The 12,794-nt window shown below is 42.7% G+C and overlaps 1 protein-coding gene across 1 annotated transcript in view; it reads right to left on the bottom strand.

Moving 5' to 3' along the window:
* The window catches only part of MED14 (mediator complex subunit 14), a 37,306-nt gene extending 33,992 nt beyond the window's left edge, over positions 1-3,314 (bottom strand). The window contains exons 1-2 of the mRNA XM_032192865.1: positions 3,046-3,314; positions 1,347-1,373 (exon numbers count right to left, since the gene is read on the bottom strand). Of these exons, the coding sequence (XP_032048756.1) occupies positions 1,347-1,373; positions 3,046-3,227 (209 nt within the window). The 5' untranslated portion in view covers positions 3,228-3,314. The remainder of the gene's footprint in view (positions 1-1,346; positions 1,374-3,045) is intronic.
* Between the last annotated feature and the right edge of the window lie 9,480 nt (positions 3,315-12,794).

The raw sequence follows: 12,794 nt of genomic DNA, 5'->3' as shown, positions 1-12,794 counted from the left end.
ATCACATCTTCATCAAAGTATGTATGCCATGTCACTAGGCTAGCTTCAAGAAGCAGTGCTTAAAGCACAGCTACTGCTGCCATTGCAGATCTCAAAGCTCAGAAAAAATTGAATAATTTGGGTAGTTAAACTACTCCCCTTAAGAGACATCCTACAGAGCTGGAAAGCCATTTCATCAAGAAGAGCTATATAAGTCAAAGTTAACATGGATATGAACATTTAGTTTCAAGATGCTTTCAATGCAGGACATCCTTTGTGACCATTCAAGACAGTCCTAAGAGAATACAAGTAAAAGAAAGTCAGCCCAACATGTTACTTCAACCCTGTGTGCCCCACACAGCAGGGAAGCCCCCAGATGAGTAAGAGGGAGCTCTGGACCCAAGCTGAATGTCATAGCTTCAATAAATATAGTGAAATTTTCAAATACAAGTAGATTTTTTTTCTTTATAAAATATTATGCATAAGAAAAAGGAGGTGCAAGTAATCATTCCAGGTTATGACTTTCTGAAAAATGGATCAATTTCACAACAGGTTATGAGAGTTTTGAGGTAATTGAATTAATGCTCATCCTGTTACAGAATTCTTTACTGGCATTCTTAGGAATATCGTCGCTGTTACGTGTCTCCGAAGAAAAATAGGTCAATAAGAGTGTTAATACAAATAATAAAGGAAATTAAGTTTATTTAAAAGAATAAATAATGAAATCTCATAAAATTTATTCAGAGAGACAAAAATCAAGCTCTTTAACCTTTGTGGAAGGGGATGGCGGACATTTAAAAAAGGAAAGCCTGTTCTGGTCTCTTACACTTGTACTCTAATAACCTTAATAATGCAAAACCACAAAGAACAGGTGAAGAACATGGCTCTCTTAAGTGATATCCTTATGATAAGGAAGACAGGTAACACAGAAAAAGGCAGAAAAGTTTTTACCTTGTTTCCATTGTTGAACTGCTACTTCTGATCAAAATGTTTCTTTATCACACTAACTAGAACCTATTTAAGTTCTGCAGCTCCCTTGCACATTAGATTTACTGTCACTTCACTGCCATTAAGAGAGAAATGCCCTTAACAGATTTCACCTGCTATAACAACAACAGTACGTTACTGAACTGTGCAAAAAAAAAAAAGAGCCCCAAAACCACCCTCCCCCACAGAAAAAAAGTTAGTATTGCCATTGATGCTGAGGAAAATCTTGAAGCTATGTGGTGACAGCAAGACAATGAAGGCTTATTTTCTTGTATAAAATATAAAATTAGGAGAAAAATAGTCTATTGAAACAATTCTTAACATTCTAAACAAAGCTGTGTATTTTAATAGGCATTACAGACTGTCTTATCATAACTCACCTTTCCATATCAGTCTTTCTTGGTAATCTGTATTTAAAAAAAAAAAAGGAAAAAAAAACATATTACATATTGTTCCATTCCATGTCATACCACTGTAAGAAATCACTAGTAACCTTCAACTAAGCGCATGAAGAACTTACACATACCTACAAAGAGCATAAGAGCATTTCAAAGTTTCTACAGTTGCAAATGTTTCCTAAATACAAGGAAATTGCATGTTTGACATCTCTAGAAAATGGTCTAGTTTAGGCAGTAGGGGGGTGGGGAGCAGGGAGAATCAGGTGTGTGCTGATACCTGCTGGGACCCTGTACCGGTTAAGCTGGAACTGACCAAATGAATTTAAAAGCTTGAAGAACATTAAAATCCAAAGGCTTCTGCTAAACCAGGAGAGCCACACGTACAGTACCACTACCTGCGCTTCGCAATTTAGGTTCTCAGTAAGCATCCGTGACAAGCATTAATTAATTCATAGTAGCAATCCTAAATCACGTACAGCAGGTGTTAAATTCGGCTGTTTACTGACTCGCCTGAAGTGAGTTTCTCTTTCAGCAGTCTAGACGGGAAGAAGTGCCCATACTGCGGAGCTTTCTCAGCTACCTGTACGACAGATTCTGCTGCAGAGAGAAGACTGTAGCCCTGTAAATCACAGTGTTCTAGAGGTGTTACAGGCACCTCGTTTCACGTAGTTTTCATTCCAGGACTAGGCTGATGCTGGTAAAGGGGCAAGAACTCATTTTGTTGGAAGGAAGAATACTTCCCAGACAAGCTTTTTATTAGCCAAATCCACACTTTACAGGGAAATACAGCAGAAAACTCTAGCTCATTCCACTTTTGGAGGAGACATCACATAGCTTATAAACTACCTGGCGAATCAAAGTGCTGAAAGCAGTCTCCACGTGTTTTTCAAGCTAATTTACTTTGTACCTTAATTACACTCAAGTCAAAAGAACCAGCTCCACACCATCAAACAAGCATAGAAGACATCAGAGGCACACGCTCCTACAAGAACGTGCACAGAACCAATTGCTGCCTGCAGATACCATAAGCATAAAGGAAAGATACTGAGTAAATTCTGGAAGCTTTCCGTAGCAAACTAAGAGTCCTTGTCCTTCCTAGAGTTTGAACAGTCTTAACCCCAAGTTTGCACGCTCGCCAGGTATTGTGTTGTATAAGAGCTATATGCGTTTTTGTCCCTATTTTGCTGTGTGTGTCGCATCTTAAAACATACACAAACCTCACAGGAATCTCTAAAGTTAAGCAGGCTAAAAGAGAAAGAGGTTCGCTCACTGTCTGAACGCTTTCAGGAAAGTTTCCCTTGGCCCAAAAACATTCCTTTGTTTTGCCACTTCAAACGCAACAGCATTAGCACGACAGACTGCGAAGCAAACATAAATATTTTCTTTTCCTCCCAAACACCCAAGCGGTGTTTTAAAGAGTGCTTGAGCAACTCCCAGAGCTGCAGCACCTGAAAATGGATTAATTAACGCCTTAGCTGCGTGCATTTCGTGCAGTTTGACATCAGCAGCAACACCATAGCTGGGTTCTTTGGCCGTCCTGGGGCTGTCCCGGTGCGAGGCAGCGCTCCGCGAACCGGGCACCGCCGGGGGTGGCCGAGGAGCCCCGGAGCCCCCCGGAGCCCCCCGGAGCCCCCCGGGGCCGGGCCACAACGCGTCGGGGAGGGAGAGGGGTGTCACTCACAGGTCTGCCAGCACGGTGAGCTCGGCGTAGGTGCGGTGCAGCAGGAAGTCGATGAGGGTGCTGAGCCGGTAGCCGGGGCTGGCGGCGGCTGTCACGGCGCCGGGGGCCGGCGGGGCCGGTGCTGAGGCGGGGCCCCCGCCGGCCGGCACCAGCTGGTTGCTCTCCAGCTGCACCGGCGCCATGGCGGCGGCGGCGGCAGCAGCAGCGCCTCAAGGCCGGGCAGGAGCGATCTCGGCAGCCCAGGGAGCGAAGAACCGGGAGGAACCGGGGGGCGGCGGAGCCCGGGGGGGGGGAGCGGAGCGGGGCGGGCGGCGCTCAGGGCCCGCCGGGCGCAGGGGCCGCCGCCATCTTGGCGGCACGGAACCGGAAGCGAAGGGCCGGGGCGGACCGGAAGGAGAACCGCGGCGGCACGGCCAGCGGCGGCGGGGGCTACTCCGCGAGGGGGCGTGGCTTTAATTGAAGGGGCGTGGCCTCGTGTAAGGGGCGTGGCCTCACGGAGGGGGGTTGATCTCGCACAAGGGGGCGGAGCCTCAGGGAGGGGGTGGGGCCTGCGGGGGGAGGGTGCTTGCGGCCGTTGGCGGTGGCCGTTGCGGGGAGCTCGCGCCGAGCCGTTGGGGCGGGGCCGCCTGAGGGGGAAATGGCGCCGCGCAGAGAGCCCGGGGGGAGGCTGTGTGGGGAGAGGGGCAGCCGGGCTGCTGCGGGTGTCCGTGCGCAGCGCGGGGAGCCTTTCTGAGGCGCCTCGGGGTGTTTTTGGCTTCCCCAGCAACTGTTTGTTTTTTTTTTTTGTATAAAGAAATATATAAAGAATATATAAAGTATAAAGAAATGACGTGGGGGTGAGGAGGGGAGCGGTGTAAATCCCGGGGGGGTTCGTTAACGGCTCGCTCGAGTGTTAAACCGTAAATTCTTGCCGGGTGACTACAAAGAGTTCCCCAAAGTAGACGTAATATAGGCAATAAATAACCCAAACCTGCAACAGGTAGCAAAATGCTACCACTTCTCAAAGTTTTTTAAAAGAAATTCTACTTGTTTTTTAAAATGCAGACTTTTAAAAAAATCTCTTCTTACCTATCTCTTCCAAGAGGACACTAAGCAATAAAAAGCAAAGTTGTTTGTTTGTTTTTTTGTTTTTGGTTTTTTTTTTTCCAAAGTGAGAAATGTGTAATCAACAGTTAAATAAACATGCATCTGTGCCAGGAGCGAGGAGAGTCAGTTGTGCTCCTGCAGGGAGTGCTCACTGCGCCAGGTTGCGAGCCTGTTGCCGGCTGACGAGGAGCAGCTTCGCCTCTCTGCTGTAACCACTGTGGAATCACAGAATCGTTAATGTTGAAAGAGACCTCCAGGATCACCTGGTCCAACCACCCCCTACCACCAGTATCACCCACTAAACCCTGTCCTCAAGCACCGTATCCAATCTCTCCTTGAACACCCCCAGGGACAGTGACTTCACCACCTCCTTGGGCAACCCGTCCCAGTGCCTGGCTGCTCTTTCTGAGCAGAAATGTCTCCTCATTTCCAACCTGAACCTCCCTGGCACAACTTGAGGCCATTCCCTCTAGTCCTATCACCAGCTACCTGTGAGAAGAGGCTGACCCCTAGCTCCCCACACCTTCCTTTCAGGTAGCTGTAGAGAGCAATGAGGTCTCCCCTGAGCCTCCTCCAGACTAATCAACCCCAGTTCCCTCAGCCACTCATCGAGGCAGTACGTTGAGCAAAGCAGTCTGGCTCTCCATCCTGTGCATCCACCTGGAGCAGAGTGTGGGTTAGAAAGGGGCTGGATTGCTACAGTGGTGAGCTGTGCCAGCCCCATTACTTGGTGCTGTGCTCTGCAAAAAATAATTCTGTAGACTGCTTTGGTGGAAGTGAGACAGATGTACAATCCTTAGACTGGCAGGTGGGCGCTGCTGGTTGTTTGGGAATTTTTTATTCCTAAAACCGTTAAAATATATTCAGAGCTATGTTTTACTCCTGCTTCACCCCCCAGTACAGGTAAAAGAAATGCCTGCTTTGTGCCGCTAAAATTACAAAGGATGGAATGATGAATACTATCGGGATTATACTGTGAACCAAACAAGTGTGTTTTGCTTGGTGTGTATTGAAAGTTCTTGCAAAGATGTGTTTTTCCAAGTGTATGAAAAGCATTTTTCCCCTCTCTGTGCATGAATAAATGCCATGTACCCATTTTATGGCCAACTAGTTGCATTACTGAAGAAAATGCCAACTTCAACATGCACTGGAATGTGATTAGACTGTATATTATAAGGCCTATAACTTAGAAATACAGGCTATTTTTTAATTGTTCTTTCTCCTTCTTCCCATCTCTTCTCTTACAATTTAGTCCAGAATAAAATTCCCATTGATTTTAGTGGTGCAGGCTGAGACTTTTTGATGAGGCAGGTGGAAACTCGTGATGGGGTCTGACTTTGCCCCTGTGAGAGCTGTTCCTATAGCCCTGGTGAATTCTCCAGCTTTGCTGGAGAGAGGCTGAAGGAGGCTGCCTTTTTCCATTTACCTTGGAGAGGAGAAGGTTCAGCAGAGCTGCTGCAGGGATCACGCTGAGCTCTCCTCTCACGTGGCTGCCGAGGAGAGAAGCCCTTGATACTGTTTTGAAGGAATTGAAGCTCAAGGCTTATGCTTGTGGGCAGACAACAATGGTGCTGTTGGGAGACTCTGCAAGATTTGTTGTTTTGACAGTAAGCTGGAGATGAATATTAGGAGCTCAAAAATCGAGTGACTGGCCTACATAGTACTCATGAGAAAAGAAACATACGTACATATATATGTGGTTTTGCTTTTTGTTGCCTCTCTGAGGTTGGCAGCGCTCACACCCTTTCTTAAACCACTTCTAAGAAGAATGAGCATTGTATCTAAACTTAAAAACCCTGCCTTAAAGAATGTGGAAATAGGTTTCACAACTCTTTTGGGGTGGCAAAGGCAAAACTATAGGAGGGAGAAAGCAGGGGCTGTTGGGGTTACTGTAAAGGTACCAGGATTTTTGGGGCAGAGGAAACTCCACACCATGTTGTGATAAAGACCTGATGAATTGCACAGCTGTTAGGGAGATCGTAGATAACCTCTGTATAATCTACCATTCTCACTAAGGTTGATGAATGGAGTTTGGATTTAATCGAGTTCTAAAAAAGGACAACAAAGCTCCTGCAATCTCACAGATACTCAATTTCTTAACATTTAATTGCACGAATGGAAAATGGTATATCTGGTTGTGGACTGCAGCTGTGGGCTGCAGATCAGGCCTGCAGTCATATCTGCATGTACGTAGAAAAGTGTCTTAATATTTCGAGACAAATAGCATTCTCTAGATGCAGTTCTCCAAATAAAAAAATGGACTCCCGATACAATATTTAAGCAGAATAGTCAAGCAGAAGCAATGAAAAGGGATGAAAATTAATCCAAATTGCATTCTTTGGTACAGTAATATGTATCTTGGGAGACTGATTGGGAATTAAAGAATTTTGCAGTTAGCAAGTGTAAGAGGATAACAAGGCATAAAATATAATCTGATTTCATTTGACAGGTGTAGTTTATTTTTCTGTTTATAGTTAATCAACTGCAGTTGGTCTGTTTCTGTAGTGCCTTGTTACTGTGATCATGAGAGCTTACTAAAACTTCTGAATCTGCCATTGAATAATTTAAAAGCAATGAAATTTTAACAGTCCAGTATTGCTGTTGTGCTCTCCTGTTGCTTTTTTTGCTAAGAGAGAGACAGTGCCAATTTGTGGGGAGGAGAAGGATGACTGTGTTCACGTGCTCATGTGCCTTTCTTTGTTAGGTGTGGTTTTCCTCCTGCTGTCACCAGCGTAGCTGGCTTGCCTACAGCCCTTGCCTAGATGCAGCGGAGCCCTGCTGGTTTACGGCCCGACTAAAACGTGCTCAGCCAGATGCCAGCCCGGCCAGCTGCTGCTGTGTACATCGTGTCCTCCGCTGTCTGGTAGATGTCTGTCGCTAGCAGCGTGGTAGTTTACCCTGTTATAATGACTGTACTGCAGTTGTAACTGCTTAGTCTGGCTTAAAGGAGGTTTGTGCTCAAAGGAGGATGGAGCATTCCTGCTGCCAGGAGTACACCAAGGAATCGGAACACCACGTTCTCCTGCCAACATTATTATTAATATTCCTTGTGCCTCCAGGCAAACCATTTCCTCTCTCTGTGCCTTGACTTCCCTTCCCTTTACTTCACTTGTGAAATAGCTACAGTAATAATTGCAATTAATATTTACTCAAGCGTGCAGGTAAATATTTTAAATTGGCTCCTCATTGTTACCATAATGGTAAGCCTGACCTCAGATATGGATTTGTTGGTCAACTAAAACCCGTTGCTATTCAGTCACTGTTAGCATCCACAGTCATGGAGCTAACTGTGACAGAGCCAAAAGGAAGGATGGCAGATAGCCTTTGGTTTCCAGAAGAGTTAGACATTTAGTATTCTTTGAAGCTGTGGGATAAATGTTCAGTGGGAGGTATGCAAACCATATTGCACTCAATGGTTGTGAGACAGCCTCCCAGCCATTCTGTGCTTCTATGCTTTGGAGTTTGGACGTTCTGTTTGTCTGTCAAACTTTTTTAATCAGAGAACTGTCTAATCACATGGATGATAATCACACAGTCCTCCTGGACTTGACATTTAAGCATTCTTTTAATAGTAAAAAAAAAAAAAAAAAAAAAAAAAAAAAAAAAGCACATGAATATTATATAGTGCAAAGATTTTTTGTTAATCACTCGCTTTATAAAATGTTGTGACATTTCACAATATTATAACCAAATGCCTATACGAATTATGAGTAATAAACGTTTTGTATCTTCCATCCTTTTCAGAAGACATCAGAGAATCGGATATATTGTGGGTGAGTTTACATCTGTAGTGCTGCGTATCATGAACTTAAAATGCTTCAGTCTTGCATTCAATAAAAGCTGAGGTACGTATTTAAATTCTAATGAGATAACGTGCATCATTATACATTAAACACATAACCACTACCCAAAAATATTTAGCCTTTTCCATTTTAGCCCTTGCATGAATGTAAGTTTTTTTTCTGTTTTGATGGAAGGCCAGTTGAAAAATATTGATAACCTTGTAATCACAAAATAAGGAAGAACAAACAAATGATTTTTATAGCTTATGTTTTTATCATCAGTGATTGCATTATTCTTTGACAGTTCAGTGCTTCATGACAAATCACTGGTTTGTGACTGTACGAGGCTATTGTACCTACAGTAGATCACACTTTGCAGAAGTGTATTTGTGTGTGTTACAGGAATGGGGTTCATAGCTGGTTACTGCACAAGTGCTCTGTTTTTTTCCTTTATTGAAAGGGTTACAGAGGGAAGCAAATTTTGAAAAAAAAAAAAGTTTTAAAATAATAAGTTATTTCTCTTTTTTTTTTTTTATCTGCTTTGTTCATATGATTAAGTTTGTCAACTATTTATGGAATGGAAGAAAATACATAGTAGCAGCTTGAAAGTTCTCTGGCAGTCATTCACGCTTTGTAAAACAGTGTGCCACTGTGAGATAGAGCATCTCTTGTACAGTGTGTAGTAAAGTACCCTACAGTTCTAATTATATGTTGTGAACAACTTAAGAAAAGAAACATTCTCCAAGTCATAAAATAGAATCTTTGATTTTATTTGAATTTACAAAAGTTCCCTTTCTTATAATAACACAAAAATTGATTATTTTTTAAATGCTGAACATAGCCTTATTGGTCTGAGCTGCTTTTTTGGCTTCTTTACTGACAACGTTGATGTACGCTGTAAATCTTACATTGGTTTGGCTCTGTCAGACTGTAACTAACTCTAGCTAAAGGTCTTGTTATCCTCAAAAGAGTGTATTTTCATTATTATTATAATTCAGTTAATTACAACTCAATTTACTATTTCAACCGTACAAGCTGCATTTTTCTGTGGGTAAAAATGCTTTGTCCACAAGTAATTCTGAAATGGGAGCAAAACAGTAACATCCTTTCTGGACCCCTCATCTTTGAAAAGCTAACAAAGGAGAAAGGACCCCTGATCTAACTCGTGGCAGTGAAACGATGAATTGCACTGTTCAGTCATTGCCTCGAAAAAGTTGACAATATCATCCATAATCTGTGATTCTTCCTTGTCTAACACTTCCTGAGTGTTACTCACAGAGCTTGAAAAAATAAACATACGAAGTAAAAATGCAAAGTGAACACTGACTGCAACATGAAAGTACTTTTGGCAGAAAGAATTTATGTGCAGAAACACCTAAAGAGATGGAAAGACTATTGGGAAGTAGATCTGATTAGTCATACCCAGTGGGAGAAGGACTGCAGCTGTGAGGTATTCTGTCCTAAACTTAGAAATAGACAGCTCGATTGTATTTAACTGCTGCTGGCTAACACATTCAGACAGTGCAAACTCTTGCACTCTTCTAAGACAAGGGTGGGTATCAGAACGTACTTAATTGCAAGTGCTTTGTAGATCTGCAGCTGTGGTCAGATAGCGTTTAAATGCTGATCCTCACACTCACTCAAAAGTAAGGACATACTTAGAGAATTATTCCTGAGTTGCCATCCTCCACACTGACTTTGGAGGTGAAAGGAATTGTCTGAATTTTTAGGCTAAGATGCTATCCAAAAAGTTCTTGCACAGCTTCTAGAATGGACTTTTTTTTTTTCCGCTGGAAGGATAAATTAGCACTTTTATAGAAGTTAGGAGAAACTTACCTGAACTCTACCTCTGTCAAAAAAACTCCAAGATGTCAGCTTTGACAAAAGGGCTGCGAGAATGGGTTTGACTCCAGAGACTGAAGAGCTGATTACATGTTTAGCTGTGAGACTGCAGACCTGGGGGACTGTGAGTGAATTCCAGGTGCTCTTCAATGTGGGGACTGTTAAAATTGAACGAAAAGCACAGTGAAAAGGGAGAATGTTACATCTGTAGCAGTGCAGGTATACTGGTCCTCTAGAGGACTGCAGTATATTTTGCTTATGGACAAGAGGAGCAGGTTGCTCTTGGTAGTCGTTGGAGCACGTAGGAGTCAGTGCCAGTTTTGGAGGCTAATGGAGGTTGAGGGTGGAATCACCTCTGTGAATGGATCCCAGTTCTCCAGGAAGCACAAACTTCTTATACCAAACTAGTTATTGCCTACTATGCCAGAGGGATGTGTGGCATGTTATGTGGGATCAGGCAGCACATAGCCTAGCAGTTGTTTATGTGGGGCACAGACCACGTGTTGAGGTTTGTATATATCCCACCACACATGCACCTTACAATTTACCTAAGAAGACAAAAGTTCCTGGCCCTGCTGATTGAAAAGATAACCGACAGCCAGTGGCATGTTGTAGTGCTGTCCAAGCTTACAAAATGTTAAAAATTGTTACCTTTTTGCATAGCTGAAGAATGCAGAAGATATGGTACAATCTCGCTATATCCCAGCATTTCATTTTAAGCTGAGGTTTAGCCAGGAAGGCTGTAGCCCTTTCTGTCCTTTGTTTGTGTTTTAGAAAATGATCTGAACCTGAAAATGGGTACTTCTTGTGAAAATGCTTTCTCAACAGAAAATACAGCACTGTACAATGGCGCTGTACCACACAAGGAATAGGTCATGGGGGGGAATGACTGAGCTGCACCTCCGTACGTCACGCATTAAAATTGTTTCCTTCGGGCTTGAGAGCATGACTGGAAAGAAGAGCAATAGCAAAGCTATCTCTCTCCCTCTAGTGCCTACAAAGCCAGACTTTTCAGTGTGACAGCTCAAAGTAAGACTGAAAGAGATGGAAAAAAATGGTGTTTTTCTGCAGTGTATTTAGGACAAGCAAAAGAACATTCACAGCTAATTTTAAGCAGCCTTCAGAATGCAGTGTAACACCTTATTAACTCACTTGTACTTAATCCATTGCATTCTGGTATTTTTAGAAGCCATCATGCAATTCAGCAGTACTTTCAGACCATATCTTCTTTGTAGTGGTTGACACCGCTCTGTTTCTCATTTTAATATAGAATTAGCTTTGACAATAAGCGTAGCTCACACACAAAGTTATACTGATTTCACTAAATTAATTTAGAAACGACATTGAAAATGCCCACTTTTCCTTCCCTTCCCTTCCCCCTACCATGGCATTTTTAAGTTGGCTGAATGCCTTTTGTTGCAAAGTAGGATGAACTGGTAAAGGCCTACCTTCCACACTTGCCCGTGTCTAATCCTTTGCAAAGCAAGGAGAGTTTTGTCTACTTGAACCTCTTGCAATCTGAAAGTGTAGGAGGGTGAAGTCACCTTCACAGATTTAGGGCTCTTTGCCAGAGGGTTAGCTCCCTTGACCGGATTTGTAGCGCAAGTACCCCTGCAAGTACCTGATCACAGCAATTTGAATGGATGCCCTTTGAGTCTTTTGAAGGTAGTGCTTCTTCATTTACTACCATCTATCTTATTTTTTTTTTGATCATATGGAAATTTGGTACATGGTTGTATCAAGTGTAAACAGTCCTATTTTGTCTGTGCATAGTTTTATCTTGATCCACTATCTCCCAGCCAGGAGACGTACGTTAGCTTTGGGCTGCCTCTAATGGGCTGAAAAGGAAAACAAAGTCCTCTAAGCTATGGTTTCTCATTGTTACGTATTATCTAATCGTAGTTCTCTGAAACAGGCCTTTGGAAACATGTTCTCTGCACCAGTACATGAACTGCACTTATCGGACAGTTTATGTTAAGTCCTCTCAGGAGCAGAGAGAAACCTGCAGGAGTCTTTTTGATGACTTTTTTTTTTTTTTCCTTCTGAATCTATAATGCATTTGCTTATAGACGTACGAAAAAAAAATCCTCTCTCTAATGTCTCCTAGAGCAATAGTCAGAGGTACAGTATGTAAAATACCACTATATCAAGATGTAAGAATTTAGAAAAAGGTACAGTAATGCCCCACTGATTTTTTATTTTTTTTTCTGTAGGAAAACAAGAAATGCAAAACAAAAAACAATTCCTCTTCCTTTGGCTTGGTAGAATGTAGATAAAGAGAGAACTAACATTTCTAGGGATGGTTTTGTGCACATAGGAAAGCTGATGGGAAATCAGTGAACATAGGTACTTAAAACATGGTTATTCCACACTTTTCCTTGCATGGATCCCTTCATTCCACAGGAAGAGTGTCCTCTTCCAGGTCAGCTTATCTGTTTCCAAAGGGTGAAAGAAAAGAGACCACATGATGATCTAATGCAGAGTATCTGCTGCAGAATAGCTGATCAGACCCATTTCTCTATGCAAAGAAGTTCTAGTTTAACTGCAGTTAGTGCAATCAGAAAGGAGCGACAGATCTCTGTGCATGAGGCATGTATCAGTCTAAAATGTGACAAGAGCACAAAACTTCCCCCGGAAGTGTTATCTCAGCCCTTGCCTGGAGTTGTCCCTTCATTTTACCCTAAAGTTTGTCTGTTAAAGAGGTTCACAATTTATAGTTGTATTACATTGCTAATTTCTTCATAATATTTCATTATATGAGGAATTCATACCTATGCCATGAGTGTGCTGGTAATTGCATACTCAGCTCTTGGAAAGAGGGGCAAAAGGACAAATGAATGAGTATGCAAATGCTTATCAATTGTAAGTATTTTACATGGCTACTCGAGTATGGGAGAACTTAGATTCTTCACATGCTCTGGACTGTATCTAATTTTGATGGCCAAATGAGCTGATGTGAATACTGCTACTGTACAGCCACACAGATACAGGTAGTGGAAGCGTGTGTGTACACAGTATGTAGCAGCAGGAAGTGCTGAG

The sequence above is a fragment of the Aythya fuligula genome, chromosome 1, assembly GCF_009819795.1.
Source record: "Aythya fuligula isolate bAytFul2 chromosome 1, bAytFul2.pri, whole genome shotgun sequence".
NCBI lineage: Eukaryota > Metazoa > Chordata > Aves > Anseriformes > Anatidae > Aythya > Aythya fuligula.
Note: the sequence above shows the minus strand (reverse complement) of the source record. Positions and strands in the feature narration are given on the sequence as shown.